Source organism: Typha angustifolia, chromosome 11 (genome assembly GCF_048772165.1).
Source record: "Typha angustifolia cultivar Huaian chromosome 11, ASM4877216v1, whole genome shotgun sequence".
In the NCBI taxonomy this organism is placed as follows: Eukaryota; Viridiplantae; Streptophyta; class Magnoliopsida; order Poales; family Typhaceae; genus Typha; species Typha angustifolia.
In genome coordinates this window covers 6,012,547-6,031,385 of record NC_133249.1, presented here as the reverse complement: position 1 = coordinate 6,031,385, position 18,839 = coordinate 6,012,547, and the positions used below count along the sequence as shown (strand labels likewise).

General features: G+C 34.1%; 3 protein-coding genes across 6 annotated transcripts; 1 reads left to right on the top strand and 2 right to left on the bottom strand.

Moving 5' to 3' along the window:
• The first annotated feature begins 2,846 nt into the window (after positions 1–2,846).
• LOC140771089 (elicitor-responsive protein 3-like) lies at positions 2,847–5,269 on the top strand. Of its 3 annotated transcripts, none has more exons than XM_073112481.1 (7): positions 2,847–2,989; positions 3,091–3,195; positions 3,537–3,663; positions 4,251–4,322; positions 4,402–4,456; positions 4,848–4,911; positions 5,000–5,269. In XM_073112481.1, exons 1-7 carry the CDS (start codon positions 2,941–2,943, stop codon positions 5,023–5,025), a joined length of 498 nt encoding a protein of 165 aa, XP_072968582.1. In that variant the 5' UTR covers positions 2,847–2,940; the 3' UTR covers positions 5,026–5,269. The 3 variants fall into 3 exon arrangements, with proteins under 3 accessions (XP_072968582.1, XP_072968581.1, XP_072968583.1); XM_073112480.1 differs by having other exon boundaries at positions 4,845–4,911; XM_073112482.1 differs by lacking the exon at positions 3,091–3,195 and having other exon boundaries at positions 4,845–4,911.
• A 1,273-nt stretch (positions 5,270–6,542) lies between these two features.
• On the bottom strand, positions 6,543–9,174 carry LOC140771153 (16 kDa phloem protein 1-like). Of its 2 annotated transcripts, none has more exons than XM_073112577.1 (7): positions 8,740–9,174; positions 8,539–8,643; positions 8,016–8,142; positions 7,541–7,612; positions 7,403–7,451; positions 7,223–7,283; positions 6,543–6,769 (listed from the first exon to the last, which is right to left on the bottom strand). In XM_073112577.1, exons 1-7 carry the CDS (start codon positions 8,783–8,785, stop codon positions 6,681–6,683), a joined length of 549 nt encoding a protein of 182 aa, XP_072968678.1. In that variant the 5' UTR covers positions 8,786–9,174; the 3' UTR covers positions 6,543–6,680. The 2 variants fall into 2 exon arrangements, with proteins under 2 accessions (XP_072968678.1, XP_072968679.1); XM_073112578.1 differs by having other exon boundaries at positions 7,223–7,280.
• Positions 9,175–12,885: 3,711 nt separating this feature from the next.
• LOC140771319 (protein RER1A-like) lies at positions 12,886–18,155 on the bottom strand. The gene is made up of 3 exons (XM_073112805.1): positions 17,636–18,155; positions 13,428–13,608; positions 12,886–13,347 (listed from the first exon to the last, which is right to left on the bottom strand). The coding sequence occupies exons 1-3, from the start codon at positions 18,022–18,024 to the stop codon at positions 13,291–13,293; spliced, it is 627 nt and encodes a 208-aa protein (XP_072968906.1). The 5' UTR covers positions 18,025–18,155; the 3' UTR covers positions 12,886–13,290.
• Between the last annotated feature and the right edge of the window lie 684 nt (positions 18,156–18,839).

Below are 18,839 nucleotides of genomic sequence, written 5' to 3'. Positions count from 1 at the left end.
CGTATGATTTATTAAGATGGACGACTTTAAAGAGATAAAGTATGAGTATAATACTAGCCATTTTTCTTATGATTGCTCTTTCAATAGTAATAAATATTGTTTTCTAAAAGTTATGTGTTTTGTTCACAAAATTGTCAACTATCATAAAAAGATACAGTAATTGGCCATTTTTTAACAATGTAAATTTTCTATTACATAATATCAAACAAGTACAAAATCCTAATAATTCAAGAGCACAAGTGTACCAAAGAGTTTATCCTACAGAAACATGTGAATCATATATAATGAGCATGCATTTACATCTTCAGTTCATAGCGTATGAAACAAATCATGTAATAGAATAAATATCATAATCACTTTCATCATCATATATGCAAAGATAATAGTCAAATAGTAGCCAACTACCTCTCTTCCTTTTTGTCACATATTAGCAGTCCAGCCACAATGTAACAATCAAAGACTAGTCAAATAATTTCAAATACCCCACAAACACTATAGAAAGGTATTTAGTAAAACAAACAATATTTTGAAACATAGTAAGAGGGAGAGGAAAGTTCCATAGAGATACCTTGAACTTTTGGAAAAAAAATTCAGCAAATAATATATAAATCATTCCAACAATCAGTCAGAGAAAGATAGATTAGAGTGAATGTCAAATATGAGATATATGATTTGCTGAAAATTATCAGAGAAAAATACTAAAAAAAATCATAACACACAAAAAATTCTATATATATATATATAATTTGTCTTAACTTAACTTCTACAACCACTCATCTCAAAAATAATTCTCCAAATACAAGCCAATATCCGCAGGTTAAGTCATATTATGAAATAAGTTTGACGTAATCATATTATAGTTTAATAAGATAAATTTCTGGATTGTAAATAGCTGTATTTTATTATATATTTGATCTTTTGACTAGAGATGGGCATAACTTGTGTCATTAAACATAATGTACTAAAGAATAAACTTGTAAAATATTCTGATGTTGAAGTTTCCAATCACACATAGTTCCACATCCAAAAAAGAAAAATATAAGGATTTATATATCTTTGTTATGACTCTCCTCTTCCTATTTTTTAATTATATATCCAGTTAGAGAGATGCACAATATAAAAAGGATTACTTTGTGAACTCAAGAGCAAATACTGTGACCTAATTAAAATAATTGGCATTAACAAAAATAATCAATATTGGTTTCATCTTCAGTTTTCCTCGTTCTGAGAACATGTCAGAAATAAGATAGATTAGAGTGAATGTCAAATAAGAGAGATATAATTTGCCGAAAATCCATCACAAAGAAATACTATAACAAAACATATATATATATATATATAAACTTTTTTCAATATTATTGGCCTTTACTTAACCTATATATATGCACCAAGCCCCCTCACAAAAAAGAATTCTGCTACATAATCAATATCTCCAAGTTAAGTCAAATTAAAAAAGAAGTCTGACGAAATCGTATTGTAGTTTAACAATAGTTTAACAAGATATATTCTATATTATTATAAACAGATGTACTTTATCATATATTAGATTTTTCTGACTAGTAATCTCACTGGGCATAGCTAAAGAATAAACTAGTTGCAAATTATTCTAATTATGGTTGAAGTTTCCAATCACACACAATGGATTAGTTCCACATCCCAAAAAAAAAAAAGTTTAAACTATTTATATATCTCTATAATGACTCTACTCTTATTTTTTAAAATTATTTTATATTTCCAGTTACAGATATGCACAATATAAGAGGATTTGTTGGTGAACTCAAGAGCAAATAGTGTGGCTTAATTAGATTAAGTGGTGTTGACAAGAATAATCAATATTCCTTACATCTTTTACCAAATTAAAAATATATGCTGTCGTTCCTTATTATTTGATTCAAATTAAGCATGTTGACTATTTAACAAACTCATCCTCTACTTTGCTCGCCTTTGCCAAACATATAATTTGATTTAGTTTTAATTTGGAATGTACAACAAGCTTATTTATATACAATGACATGGAAAGATCATACATGGACAGGGGTGTCAATGAGCAAAACATGAGCAAACTGGGTGCTTGTGTTCAGCTAGAAATTAAATTTATTGAACACGAGCCAAGTTGTACAAACGAGTTGAAATCTTAGCTTGTGTTCAGACTCAAATAGAGAATTCTAAAGTAGCTCATATTTCAGCCATTTGGCTTGGTGAGCTAAGTCATTATGATTTATAGCTCTATTCAACTGGCTATGATTAAAGTAATAAACTTATAGAGTTAAATATTTATTATTAGATCGTAATCTAATAATTAGAATACCTTATAAATTGTAATCAATTTTCAACCATCAGATATGATTACAAAATAGGCTTGGCTCATGTTCGACTTATTTATATTTTAAGCTCAGATCTTAACTCGTATTTGGCTCATTTAATTTAATTAGTGACTCAATCTCCAACAAAATTTTGTGCTAAATTGTTCGCAAACAACTAGCTAGATTGACAGCCATATATATATTATTATATTTGTCAAGTTTCTTTGTTGGTTCAAACTGCCAAGCAATTTGATATAGGAAACGTGTAAGGAATGAATGCCTAACACCTTAAGTATTTTTTCCTCTCTAAGATAAATGAAAGTGTAAGTAATAACAAAAACACTAGTCCATGTAACACAAATATTTAGTTGACTTGGCAATCAACTTATTGTAAAGTAATCAATTGTTAAGGTTAAATATATGTAATAGATTAAGATTTTGGAAATTGTGCTTATCACAATAGCATTAATCAATTTAGTTGTCATATTAATAGATCACACACCATGTCCTAGACGTGCAAGGACAATAGAGGAGGACTAAGCACCTACATATACTAATTAAATCCTCTACTTCTCCTTTGCCTCTCAACTCATCCATCACAATCTCCTCCTCTTCCTACCGAGATCTCTTTGATTTCATGGCCGCTGTTAATTATGGAATCCAAAACCAGACCCTTGAGGCTACAGGTAAGAACTCAATTCCATTAAATTGTATGCTTGCATCTCACTTTGTTTCTTTTCCTTCAAAGTTATAATGCTTTAGATATGTATTTGCCGTTCTTCTATAGTTTTGGGGTGCAATATGTTGAGGAACACTGAGTACTTCACAACCCAAGATCCTTATGTCATCGTTGATTATGGTGGAACCCAGTACCGAACTCGAACATGCAGTGGTATATATAAGTATTAGGATAATTTTATTCAGACCATTTGAATTATTATTGTTTTTCTTATATACACTCTGTCAATTTTTTTTATTATCTACAAGTATCTCTTGAACTAAGAAAAATATCCACGTAACCATATAGATCTTTAAATCAAAATAAATTTTGGTTTGAGATGTATGTGATAAAAAAAATTTCAGAAAGTATATATGAAAAATAATAATAGCCCGGAGGATTTAATTAGAATTATTCTTTAATTATTTTAGTGGATCTCTTTTGTGCAACCCCTTAATTTTTATTAGTTTTATTTCTACTTGAATTACTTGTGTTCTTGTGTTCTCATGATCAAGCTGGAGGGAGGAACCCCAGCTTCAATGATAGATTCCTAATAAGGCTTATCGAAGGGCTTCTCGAGATGAATATCTACGTGTGGAACAGCAACACCTGGATGTCTGATACCTTCATCGGCAGTGGCAGGTTTCTGAATTTTAATTCTCTTCATAGAATTAGCTATCAAGAGTTTAATTTATGTTTACAATCTTACAAGTACATTTGACTTTTAAAAACATGCTCCAGACTACATCTGGAAGGTATAACTGATTTAATACTGAAAGTGAAACTTAATTCATTTACTACTTATCTGAATAAATTCAAGACAAATGTTTTCAGGTACGCTGGACTGAAAGTGTGGAAAGATTTTCTTGTATATCACGTATGATTACAGGGGTACATATATAGCAGCCAAAGGGAGAAATTCAAGCCTACCTCTAAGGCACAATTACAGCCACAATTACATGCCTAATTATAGTGGTCTAACACTCCCCCGCAGTCTAATCGGGAGCTTCGCTACCTACTCGAAATTTCTCGTAACTCGCTCTGGAGATCATAATTTTTCTTTTTTTTTACCATCTTGATGAGATAAAATACATACAGAGAAGAAATGTAGATAATTTTCTCATTTGGATGTTTAGTTTATATGAGAATGAATTTTCTGGTCAATTAATATGTTTTCTTGTTATGGTGAACGTGTCAATTGAGAACTAGATTTAAATGCAATTCCTTAGGGTTCAACTGGAGACGGTCATCGTTGATGGATACAGTGATAATCCTTGCATGCTCCAGACTACATCTGGAAGGTATAACTGATTTAATACTGAAAGTGAAACTTAATTCATTTACTACTTATCTGAATAAATTCAAGACAAATGTTTTCAGGTACGCTGGACAAGTGAACTTGATCTTGCGTTACTCAAGGAGATCAAATGTTATAGTAAGCCTCCTTCTAAAACCTTTTAATTAGCAGTATTTAATGCCTTAGAGTTGTGTTAAACATTTGCAAAACAAAGAGATTACACTGTTTCTTTGGGCAAAGTCTGAAAACAAAATTAAGATAGTTTGTAAATAGCAAAGAAGGATAGGATGTGAGCCATAATATCATATGATCAAAAGGTCGGTTTGTGAATATCTTGAGTTTTTCTCTTCTTTTCGAACATCGATATTGCGAAGAGCTAATCCGACCTAGATATGATTTTGTTTTCAAAATGAGCAGCAAAGAAGTGTAACAATGATTTACAGTACTCTTCCACAAGCATCATGTTGTTATTATTACAAACCATTCTGATCCTAATACTTGTCTTGCTCCATGCGTTCTCATGCAGCAGCAGGCATATCCACCTGAACCTCATCAACCTCCTCATATGCGTGGGCAACCTTACAATCCACACGGTAATTAAGATTCAAACAGTTGTTCTTTTTGCTAATTGTAAACACTTCAAAAGTAGTACATTAATGCATGCATAAATTTTTTACGCAGGCCCATATCCAGGATATCGACCATAAATCTAATAAAGATATCGCAAATCAGATAAAGCTTTAATGATCACAGATTTGCTGAAGAGAGGGTGATTTTAGACATGCATATTGCAGTTGATGAAGAATATTACTGTCTGTTTTTAATTTTCTACCAAGTGCTGCATGCTTTCTGGTACATAGAAGGCCATGAGGAGATTATGTACAGACAGGAAATTTCACAAGATGTCTTCTCATTGTATCTTCTTCTAGACACAAAACTAAGCAAATTGAGTATTAGAACTCTTTTCACAGACAAAGATATTACAAGGAAACACTCTAAATCTAGATAAAAACTAATTATTAATAATTGTAGCAGTTATATACAAGATGAACTTAACTACTGCCCGAATGATCCCGACGACTATATTTATAATGTTTTTTTCTCTCAAACCCACAATGCAACATTTTTCATAATCGAATCTGTAACCTCACTGACCCTTGAGGTTAATCCTTTTGTCTTAGTCCTTCAATCTCAATAATCTGCGTGAAATAGTTCTCCGATATCTAATGTAGATACAATGAGTAAAAAAATTGGTCCACCATGTTCCATCCAAACCCACAGAGATGTTTTTCGAAAATCTCTCCAAAAGATAATATAACAACTCCAATAATCCCAAAAAGATACTCTTCTCTTTAAAATTTCAAAATGTATTTTGAAAAATTAAATCTACACCCGTGTTTTTGAACCACTTTTATTAGGTTTGACTACATCTATTAACATGAGTATGACCCCTTGACTGGGTGAATCCAATTATATGAGAGGTTGGGCGGGTTAGACCTAGATCGGGCTCAGGCTGGACACACGAAGAATCATGGGCTCATTGACAGTTTGAGCAGCTCCATTCTGATCGATGTAAGCATTTGGGTGCATAATATCTTATAGTGATTACATGATCTATAGAACACCAACACTGAGGTTGTTATATAGAAATTAAATTGAACATGTGGATAATGTCCATATACATTTTAGATGCCTCGGATATACTAGTATTTCAACAGGGACTAAACAAGGCTAGACAAGGTTTAAACTACCTCTAGACAAACTAGTTATGATACTATTTTAGCTAACTAGTTAATTCAAAAGCTTAATCTTTTAAATAATATTACAATTCAACCATATAAGTTAAATCGAGTCAAGTCGAATCGACTTAAAAGAAATCTTCATAGAGATATATCATAAGTGTATATATATATATTATATCCATAGATCATATATTTTTAATTTTTTCTCTCCACTCAAAGTTACGTCTAAGTTAGTATGAAATTAGTGTGTCGCTCACAACCGATATGGTTCATTATCAACCTCGAACTAAAGTGTATGTACATCTACTTGATTGTTATCTTATGATCGAGCCTTCCTTTGTCTGCATAAAAAATCCTACATCTGCTACATTGGCATAATTGAGATCTTTCAATACATACCAAGGTGATACTTTTCCATAGGTCCTGCAGTGGGAAACTAAGATACACCAAAGGTGTGATGTCTTTCCATTTATTGTGAAGAATTGTACAAGGAACAACCAAAAGACAACATCATGGCACTCTCTCTATCTGTGAACAAAACAAACTATAAAAGTTACAGAAACACCACCAGGCCCGAAATATGATTTATGCATCATCCAAAAGATAAAAGTCTTCCAAATCTAATCGTCATCCAAACAGATTGGATCTTCAATCCTCTGCCCTTGCAGCCTCCTCTTTGCCCTCCTACTGGTTCCCTCTCCTTGCACACCTGCTCAACAGAGAGAAAAGGGAATTGATGCCAAATATATAGATATACCAATTACTTCCTGTCTAGGATGTAATATCCCTTTATTCCTCTCCAACCAAAATGCCCAAGTGACCTACCCCCTAAACTTCTTCCCTTTAAGGGCCTGTTTTGGGCATGTCAGCTGCCACCTAATGGGCTCATCAGAAAAATTTTGAACTTGTTAATGATCTACACTACAATAAAAATGTTGAACTTGTCAACATTTATCTATGTTAATGCCTAAGTTAAAGTCCTCATGATAATGAGGTGGTAAACCTATCAAGTCTTGATATAAAGCTTTGATCTGTTTAGCAATTTAGTTTAAAATAAATGCTGATCATATTACATTTTAATATCTATTGGCATGAAAATAAATTTGTGGAGCTCAGCATGTTTGGAAGCAAAATTTGTTGGTTGAAGCATATATATACCTACCTGTTGGATAACAAGGCTGCCCATGTATGTGAGGAGGATGTTCTGGTACGTGTGTTTGCTGCTGCATGCGATTTGGGAAGTAAAAGAATTGAAGGTGGAACATGGCCAAAAGTCAGTACCACTAAGACTAATATTAGTAACAAAATTATCAGATGTGAAGAGTGTTAAAAAGAGACTTACTGATGCTTGTCTTGAGTAACGCATGATCAGTTTAAGTTCTCCAGCATACCTGCAAACATTTTTATCAAACTTTAATAAGAAACAAATTCAAGTAACTAGTTAATCAATTAAGTTCCTATTTCGATATTGGAGATGTACCTGGAATTCTCAGTGTGGAGCATGCAAGGCAAATCATCATATCCTTCCGAGATAACCTTTCGCAGATTAACTCTGGGGCAATTCATTTAATCTAGTTGTTAGTATGATCATCATAAGCAAAGTTGAACTTGTTTTTAGTTTCTTGAATTTAGCATAGGCCAGCACTCAAACATGAGATACTTCATATCAACATCAATTAATTAGTTTTTTCTATTCTAGCACCAGAGTATTACAACAGCATTTTGATGAAGTCTGTTAATAAAGTTAGCGACTTGCATATAAACATCATTTGCAACTAAATGCCGCTAAATAAAACTGCAACTTAATGCTGCTAAATAAAACTGCAACACTTTTAACTTTTGTCCGCATTTAAAAATGCCATTTGTGACTGGCAGAAGGGAATAATAAAACAACAACAAGAATTTAGTGCCAAGCAAGATGTTGGAAGAATAATAAGAGAAACTTATGATCATACCTAGCTCTGCCAATGAAGATGTCAGGCCTCAAGGTTTTGCTGTTCCAGACAGAGATATTCATATGGAGGAGCCCTTCGATGAGAGTTATCTGGAATTTCTCATCAAAGTAAGGTCTCCTGCCTCCACCTGGATATCCATTGCCAGATAATGAGAAACCGAGAATACTAAACCGATTCAATTGCATTTCAACAAAAGGGAAAATAAATTCTAGAGATCTACATGCATGTCGTTACCTTTCATATAAAAAGATCAAAAATGTCCCTATTGATATACAAGAATTAATTTAAGCCTTAAAGTTCTTTCATCACAAATCCCTCTCAATTTTGTACATTTGACATTGTGAATATTTCAGAAAGAGAGAAGATAAAGGGTAAAAAAAAAAGGTCAAACTTTAACAGTTTTGATGGAAACTAACAATCGCTTTCTTTTGACGAAAAAACGAACGACTGCACATCGATCAAGAACAGAAGACCACTCTAAATCTTTTGGCATAATCACAGGGATGTAAATTAGAATTAATACCCGAGCAGGTCTGAGTACGGATCTGGGTTCCGCCATACTGAAGAATGGCATACGGATGTTGCCTTCTAAACCATTCCGTGTTCCTCAAGTTGCTTCCCCCCACGACTGCAGAAGAACAGCAAATGCATCTCTAATAAGCATTACAGCAAATGGGAAGAGAAACAAGTTAGCATTCAATTGCAACCAAACACCTTATATTACCTGTGACCTCAAGAATTTGGCCTTGGATACAGCAAGTTGTTCTCATGAAGCGCAAGAGATGTAGATTGATCACACCAAGCAAACAAGAAGGGTGGAAACTATCAGCTGGGATCAAACAAAATCCACCAAATCGACGAAATGAGATGGTAAAAAGGATCCGCACCAAGCTCAAAGCAAGAGAACAAATAGAAGTGGGAGAGGGATTAAAATTTTGATCAATCTAGTCTCTGTAGTTCCTTCCGATTGCAAGTCTGCTGGCTCGGAGAAACGCCGTTACCCGACCCGGCGCTTCTTCGAATCTTTATATCTTTGTTAGGTCAATTTATGAAAAACACCCTACCTTTTGGATTTATTGTCGTTCAAACCCTACCGTTGAATAAGGACAAAATGTAAGGTGTTTTTAATAAATTTCTATGTTTTGTATTATTTTTACTAAGTCGGATAGAGAAAATGAAATTAGTCAAACACAAGGCAATATGGATTGTATTTGTATAAGTACTCACAATTAATATCAGCACTTGATGTTTAATTAATGAGTTGACAAAGTCATCAATGTCCAATTGATGAACTTGGTGGTGCAGAAGTAACCACCATTGTATAGTACTCCTTTCATATATCTAATTAATCACGGCCACCACCATTGCATCATATCTATCTTTGTTATGAGATTATGGATTTAAACACTTATGAGTGCAATTTTTTTCTGCAAAAGAAATTAAAATAGATTGTTTCTATGTGCGTTTGATTTCGTCTATTAAGAAGTGTTGTCATATACATCCAACTTATGGATCAAAGAGAGCGTGTATATATATATATATATTCACACACAAATTTATTAGTTCAAAGTTTGATTACTAATTAATTTATATTCTAGTTGTTATATAGCAAGAGTTTTAAACAAACTTGGCTTAGCTCATCAAGCCAAACACAAGCTTGATCAAATATTTTTGATTAAGCTTAAATAGTTAGTATATACCTGTGCAGGTCCGAGTGTGGATCTTGGTTCATAAGGATCTTGCTTTGTGAACCACTCAAGTGTCTGCAGAAGAATGACAACTGTGCAAGTGACATGCAACAGTGCAAGCATATATACATCTTATGGTTTATTACCTGTGACCTCAAGAGTTTGCCCTTATATCCTTAGTTTGTTGTCATGAGGCAAGAGATGGAGATGATAACACCAACCAACCAAGAAAGCTAGGATTACTAACATATTCATGAAAAACTCTTTTGAACAAGAGAGAGAGAGAGAGAGAGAGAGAGAGAGAGAGAGAGAGAGAGAGAGAGAGAGAGACCTTGCAAGGAAAATCTCTTTCCTTGCATGGGTGGAAGGTAGACTTTAGTTTTATTAGCTTTATATTACTCTATTACCTCTATTTCTTTCCTGTTCTGAAATGGTTTGTAGAAAGGAGTTTGGAGCTTTGGCGGCATTGAATTTAATTATTAGATATGAATGCTGCTTACTTGTAAAATGATGGTGAAGTTATTGAATTCTGATAAGCAGTATTGGGCTGTGATAGTTTGCAAAAGATATTATGACACAACCAGAAAAAGACATGTTCAAATTGAAAGTCCTTAAGAGACTCTCTCACTTTCAGAGAGTGGTTATACAGTCTGGCCAATCCTTTAGAATTAGAATTAGAATTATCCAAAAAGTTGGGAATGGTGCAATTGATGCAGCTACTGAACTCTCTACCTGATAAAAGTCAGAAAGATGAGATGAGATTTTTACTATAAAGTCACTTTACAAATTCCTTAATAATAATGGTGGGAGGATTCCACTTAGAATAACTTCTTTTTTTCTTTGGTTGGCTTGTAATAATCGATGCTGGCCAACCAGGGATAATCTTGGGGAAGTGAGCAAAGATGAGTGAGTTATATACATCTATCTACTTTTGAACTGTACATATGCTAAAGGTGTTCTAATAGAGGCAGAAGAAGTATGGGGTCATTTTAGAAGCTCTTCTAAGGCTCATTGTTGGTGTAATAATATGGCTTGAGAGGACTTTTTAAAAGTCAACACCTTTTGCTAATAAGTCTACGGTGAGACCCTTTTGATAATAAATTCGAGGGACATCCATTTTGATAAATAAAAAGGATTAATTTGGTCTAAAACTCACAAAATTAGTGTAGAGAGAGAAGAAGAACAATCTGTAGTACTTGTATTTCGAATTTTGGCCCTGTGGGCGTTAATGCAATTATCCAAAGCAGGGTTCGATATTATTTTGATTGGGGGGGTGGGCATCTAATTGGTACTTGTGAAGAAACTAGTGACAAGGAGAGTTGAACCCCTCAAGATCAAGGTTTGACATTCTTGGAAAAGAGAGGGAAATTACATGCAGTGGTGTACTTGGTGGATACGTACTACGTGGCCCGTTTGTGGCGAGTGATTGACCAAACTAGCCATTTTCTAATTCTTTTTATAACTAAACTAAATTATTTTCTCCAAATTTATTAACAAAAGTTGTATATTTATTAAAACCCTAACTAAAATATTAAATTTTTTTTTTGTAATGCTAAAATATAAAATATTTTGGCGTTTTAGTTGTAGAAATCCATTTAAATTAGTGTTTCAGATGCTTAAGTTGAAATTTTATTTTTATACGCAAACACTTATCTTAGTAGCATTTTACCCTAGAGATAAAATAATTATAAGTTCAAAATTTTTTATAGGGCTGTAGTAAAATAGACCTATTTGATAATAAGTTTGATGGTAGTCTATATTGATAAATAAAGTTTGGAGCATGACTAGTTTGATCAAAAACTCTATTTGTGGCGGCCCCGTTAAGCTAAGTGAAGTTCACTATGGAGCAATTCTTCAAATATTAATTTTTTTTCATTTTAAAGAAAGTCCGCAGAGTGATGATTCATTCAACTTAGCAATTTATTACAATTTAATATACCAAATAGAGAATGGCATCGATCTTTTAACAAGCTCTGCACTTAGTTGATATATGGACCGACTAACAAGAAAGCAAAATATCAAGTATAGTATACAACACAAGCATTCTCGCGAAAAAATAGATAAAACAATCTCAAAAATAAGCCTCTCATTTGGCCAATACTAATAGCACCGCAGGTAAAAACAGCAAGAAGCATAAGAGGATAATGCATGCAAAGACGATTCAACGTTCGCCCAACAATTCAAGATTTTTTTTCTAAATTAGAATATGCATTTACCTAGCAAAAGAGATTAATGCTCAAATTATAAAGGGGCACATGTGTATTAGTATTCTCGAATTCAAATTTCAGGGCCGCATTAATTTAACTTTACTGAGACACCATTAATTCTCAACAGGGAAAAAGGATTTGTTGGGCCGAGGGTTGTTCTAGAACAAGCGTTTGTGTCATGAATTATTATTCCCGGAAACTTCAACCCTCAAACAACACATAATCTAGGTTAAGTAATCATATGATTATGTTGTTTTAATATTTGAAGAGCTGTCGACACCATTTTAGATAATCTTCTTAGAGGTATTCTATATAAAATACACCATTTTAGTTTATTTTCTCTGGCCGTAGAGATTTCACCACTTTGATAATTATTTTCTTAGAGGTGATAATTTTGGAGGCATAATATCCAAGGCGAATGCAGCATTAAGGATGATCTGGAGACCATTAAGAACAGATTATATTAAATATAAATGGACATCAATAAGACATTGGCAAGTTTTAAACTCTTCATCTACAAACATTCCAATTCTACTATCATTTCAAATAATTAAATAGCAAATAGTTTAAACTTACAAATGATAGCAGGGTGTAAGAATAATAATCTCAGCCAAACATAAGAGGAGAATATCAATACTATTGCAAATCATTTGTAGCATTTAAGAGGTATACTTCGTGATGTGCATGACAGAATTATGACAAAATGACGTTCCGTTCCGTTAAATCGTAATAGATTAGTTGTGGAAGTAAGCACAAAACAAAAAATAGATTTCATATGCAAGAACATAAGAGAAAAAGGAAATCTAAAGCTAATATGAGATAGTTAAGACTTTAATATGCCTCATTATAAACAAAACCTAAACATTTTGTAAACTTCACAACTCTGGAGTAATGGTAGCTAACGGCAATTAAATAAAAACATCTTGCAGGAGTCTAAAGAAGATCACATAGCAGACAAGTAATAAGAAGTGTGTGTAGTGTCAAATAAAACACAAAGGACTTTGATAACTGAGAAAAAGAAATAAAATTCTTACAATTGGGTCCAACAGGGATTGTTGATAAAAATCTCGCTATAAAGAGAAAGAGCTTGATAGGATTTTATAGTAGTATTAATCTTCAAGTAATTATATACTTTAGCATTCTCAACTGCATATGAGAATGTTATACTTTGTTGGATGGAAAAAGATAGAAGCAACGTTATACAAAGTCGTGGAATTCACAAAAACAAAAAATAACTCTTATGTGTCATTTCATTAAAATGCTACTTGATTGAAAAAGAAAATTACGAGTATTATGATCTGAGATGAAACAAACCACTTTTTACCTCTGCAAATGTAATGTCAAGTTATCTCCTAATGAAAGCATTCAATTACAAAAGCTTTAATCCTTAGTAAGGCTTTCATCTTCACTAGAAGCTGCCTTCTTCCCAGTGTAACGCTGACAAGAGAAGACATTTGTCAGAAATATCCAAACAAAGAAGATAGATAACCTTTTAACCAACAGTAAACTTGAAGTACCTGTTTCCCGAGGGAGAAAGGAACGTATCTGTGTTTCACCATATGAAGAATCTGTCGCTTCATTGTGACAGTAAACAACACCATCCAATAGAAGAGCAGAATAGGCCAAAACACAGGCACATCAAACACACTGAAGAATGTTAATATGAAAGCAATGCAAAAGGCTCTCGTAATTGAATACCTGCACAAGAGAATAAATAAGGTTGCTGATCGAATCTAATAATGTTATTTCAATGAAGGATAAATTTTATAAATGTTCTCAAAAATAAGGACTACGACAAAAAACATTTCTCAAGGAAAATGGAGCCCGTAGTCCATCGATCATTAAAAAATATAGACACTGTTTTGGAATGATCAAGCAAAATAGTTGAGCTACCATCTTGATATTTCATCTAAAGGCAGAACAATAAATAAACAATATACCGTGTATATTTGTACTTAAGCTACCATATACATTTCATATTACCAAAAAAAAAGACATTTCATATAACTCATCGACAATGGTATCATTCCTATACCATTTTATAAGTGGAAACTTTAGCATCCTCTTCTTTAAATAAATCTCAGTCATTGTCAACTGAAGAATCAGGAATGGTTTGCAGAAAGGTAATCTAAATTCTAAAGTGTCTCTATACAGCATCCACTATTATGAAACTTCTCCTAGGTTTACACCCTGTTATTATTATTATTCACATTTTTCTTCTAACCACTTTTTGCCAAAAAAAAAAAATCCCTAACAATACTTCAAAGATTGTAGCCCATACTATCCAAGAACAGCCAGATGATAGATATTGCTAAAGCTTGAGGAACATGTGTACACTGGTCAGAATGCAGCTGCAGTCTGCAATTAGCATAAAGTTCTCCTACGTGACTCAACTGATGGTATGCTCGCCTTCCATAAATGAACCATAAGAAACAGATAGACTAAATCCTATAGGTAGCTAGTAAAGAAGTTACCAAATTCATCAATCAATGATCAGTAACCTACATGAGTAGCTTACAGAATCACTGTGAAGACTGTTTTAAACTCTCAATACATCATTTTATGCTTTAAAGTTTTGCTTGATAATCTGAAAGGTGAAAACGAAAGCTTCTACAAAAAATTGGGATGATGCCGATATTGGAGCTTCATCTAAAACAAATTTATGCATTCATGATAAGGCAGTAAGTTGTAATCTCTTACAGAAAAGTAATAGACAGAGCTTTTGAGTTTTGACCAAACTAGCTGTCCTAAATTTTTTTTAAATGTTTAGTACATTTCAAGATTTAAATATGAGACTAGGAATTTACATGGTTTGGCTAAAGCCTACATCCACAGATGAAACTAGCACAAAAGAATATGCTCGAGCTGTTTATTGCTCTTGCTGCTTCTCTATTGTTCCACTGCAGATATCTTCTTTCGTGGAACCTTACTCCTAACCCAGACTCAAACAACAGTCTTTTCTCCATTATATTGACTGTACTCAAACTTTGGATGTTTCAAACATCAATTTCCTGTTTTGGTATCAGATTGATTTTGCATATCTGATTATGTTCATTAATATGAGATGCAACTTTCAGGTATCCACCATGAGACCACAGCAAATTTGGCTTGCATTATAAACAGGAAGAGATAGCAGATTACTTCAAATTGACTCTTGTAAGGCCTTCCGAAGTATGCAGGTACTTTATTTTAAGAAATTGGATAGCTAGAAGAAGCATTTGATATGTATATGGACAAGCCTACAGTACGAACGTATCCATTATTCTGAGCCAGCAAGTAGGCTTGTTTCACTGCACGAGGCAGTCTAAGTCAATTTACAAAAAGTGTATACTCAAAACAAGATTTCTTCTTCATCAATATTCAAGTAGATAAGCCATTATCCAACTGGTTGGATCGCCTAATTCCACAATGGAATGAGGACTCAGCAGATAAGATATCTGACCTGATATGCATCTTCATATAATCTCCATCCTCTACTTTCTCTAGAACTTATCAACTTCTGACAAGTGATAACAATGAAATGAACCCAATCCAACACTAAAAAGCATGTATATTTCAGACAACAGCATGTATGGTGAATTCATATATGGTTCAAAGTATAAACCTATAAACTGGTCAGTACTAACTACAAAAAGATATCTTCAGTTTTTTAAGTTGATTTCCCATATTTGTCCCTTCCATTTAATCCTCACTACTACTTAAAGCATGTCAACCATATCCGAAGTCCAAACTTTTCCCAAAGTGAAATTAGCAGGATTCACACATCAAAATCCCATCTTTCATTGCATAAATACAAGATCCAACCCAAAGGACCACTCCCCAACAGGGACAATGAGTAAATAGACCAGAAAGCTCAACTTAGCTAAAAACGTTACCCAACGGTAACGATTGAACCAGAAGTTGAACACAGGAAGGTGGTGGACTAAGGAATATATCTCATAAGAGGAGCAGGTAGCAAGAAGCAACCTACAACTTTGCTGTTCTTGGGCATTTTATCTAGATCTCTCTCTTACATATGATTTTCTCCAAAACATGAAACTGGTACACATGAATTAAAATTCATCACTTGATCAATGACATATTGGCATCTTTAACCCTGATATCAAAATCCCAACTGTCAACGCACAAACATAATTTCCAATTCAAAGGATCACTACCAAACAAAGATAATTTGAAAGCCACTCAATTTGTCACCATAAACATGTCCTAGTGGATAGGAACTGCACCAGAACTTGAACTTAGAATTAATCAGAATATGGTCAGCAGGATGGGAGCATCAAGTTATAAGCTTATCTTTCCTATAGCACAGATTGAACACTTCTGTTATCTTATCTATAACTGCCTCTCAAGTCTCACCTATGAATTTTGGCCAAACATAGAATTAGCAAGTGGTGTTAAGGCACACAATTTGTACTAAAATACAATCAATAGATAAATTCGATCCTCAATCTTACATCAAAATCCCGATAAAAGGAAATATAGATCCAACCAAAAGAACAAGTACTCAACGGATACAACCAAGAAACAAAACAAAAACCTGTAATTTTTGCCAGAAAGGATCAGAATTGCACCAGAATATGAACGCCAGGAGGCGACTGATGAAGAGCCAAACTCATCCAAGAAGCAGGTGGAGAGGGAGGGGCAAGCTATAAGGTGGTCATTCGTAAAACATATATATATACAATTCTTTGGAGTTTGGATATCCTATCTAGAATCTAGACATGTCTCTTAGATATGATTTTCAAACCCCCTCCACACAAACTCTTTTAGTAACTTAAATCTGTCCCCTGCATATGATTTATCAGTTCCTTAGCTGCCAATTATCATAGACAGATCATTTCCATCCTCAACACATCAAAACCAGCTTTCGTTGTAATATTAATTCAAACCCTAAAGGGCCAATGTTGCAAGTGATAATCCAGAAAACATATCAACAGAATAACTAGAATTTATCTAAAAGGGCCAAACACGAGAGGCGTAGAACCAGAACATGTACAGCATGAGGGGTCAAGCAATAAGCTGGTAATTCCTACAGAATATATTAAAATCTTTGGATATCTAGATCTCTCGTTGATAACATTCTACCAGATGTAAAATTAGTCAAAACCATCCTCACGCCTCATATCAAAATATCAACTTTCAAGACCAGAAGAATCATTATCCAAGAGAGACAATCCAAGAAATACATCTAAAAAAGGCACAAGTTTCATCCAAAAAAAGGAATCTAAAAGATGGGAATCGCACAAGAACTTGCATTCTCGGAAGCATCGCGCAAAGTGGGTAAAGTTATAAGGTCGTCGGATTCCCGATCTCAATGCAAAATCATAATTTGAACCCAAGATGAGCAATGCTCATAATCAAATAAATACAACAAGAATGTCCAAATTGTCATCGGAAGAGATTCCAAATGACAGGAAGTGCACCAAAACTAGAGGACAGAAGGGCTGAACTCATTGAAGAACGGGTAAGAGGGAGAATCAAGCTATAAGCTGATCGATCGTATAACATATCTTACATAGATCGCCCAAACATGGAACTAGCAGGTGCTAAAAACATATAAATTATCATAGAAACCCATCATCAGACCAGCAAAATCGTCAAAATCCAAACTTCCACAGCAGAAGCGTAATTTCCACCCAAAAGACCAATACGCCCACAGGAAAATTCCAAGAAAAAAAAATCTCAGATGTCGACCAAAAAAGGACCCAGATGGCAGGAATCGCACCAGAACTTGAACTCAGGGAGACGTCGAACAAACGGCCGGAACTCATCGGAGGACCGAGTAGGGAGGGAGGGACCGGATCCATCGAGAATCTCCTGCATCTCGGGATCCACTTGGGGTGACAGGAAGGCGATGAAGAGGTTGAGGACGTAGATGGCGAGGGCATAGGTTACAATGTAAAAGCCCTGGACGAGCCACACGCGGAGTAAGTAGGCGAAGGCAACCAAGGAGAACCCCACCCACCGGCGAAGCACGTGCGGCGTCGCCTTGTCGAGGAAGTGCTGGTAGCGACGGGATACCACGGCGGTCCACGAGGTCAGGACCGCCGATACGCCTCCGGATGAGGGGTCTCCCCCGCCTCCGACGACTCCGGCACCGGAAGGATCCATCATGATCTTTGTCCACGCCGGTGTTCGATCAGGGGGAGAGGACTAATTCTTGCCTCCCTCTCTTTATCTGTGGTTTATTCGGCTTTTCTCTTATTCTTTTATGCGATGGGTTTCTCCATCGGCCATAAGATCCAGTTTTGGAAGCCGGATAAAGTAAGTTTATCACGGTTATTCTTACGGTTATACCAAACGCGTCGAATAACGAGCTTCTTTAATTAATGGGCCGGGCTGGGCCAAAATATAGTCCCTAACTCTCTACAGAGCTTCTTTACTTCCAGAAGAGAAAAAAAGAATTAGACTTTTTTATGCAGTGAAACTAAAATTATAATATATTGCTACTAATGTAATATTATTGTGGCAAAAGATAAAGTTTAAAGATCATATCCTATATTTATTATTATTATTTTATTTTTAGAAAGTGTGGTGAAAAAAATTATATTAGAAGGATATTCCTGTAGGCTAAGTAAATTATATTTTAAAGCTCATATCCTATTATCTAAACAAATTTGACTTGATTTACTTAGCCTACAAGCTAATGTTGATATATATATATATATATATATATATATTAGAAGGCAATGGTTATTAGTTAAATAAGAGCATAGCATATTATGTTTTAAGAAAGTAGCAGGAGTTCCCTAAACTATATTTATAATTACAAGCTAAAATACCTATATACAGTATCTACTATAATCTCAAAACATTGCTTTTGTATATGTTATTCCTTGTAGTTGAAACTATGGAACTAATTATCTAAAATCACTTATATGAAGGGCTTATATTTATTTATGTCAAGCAGATATATGTTAAGATTCATA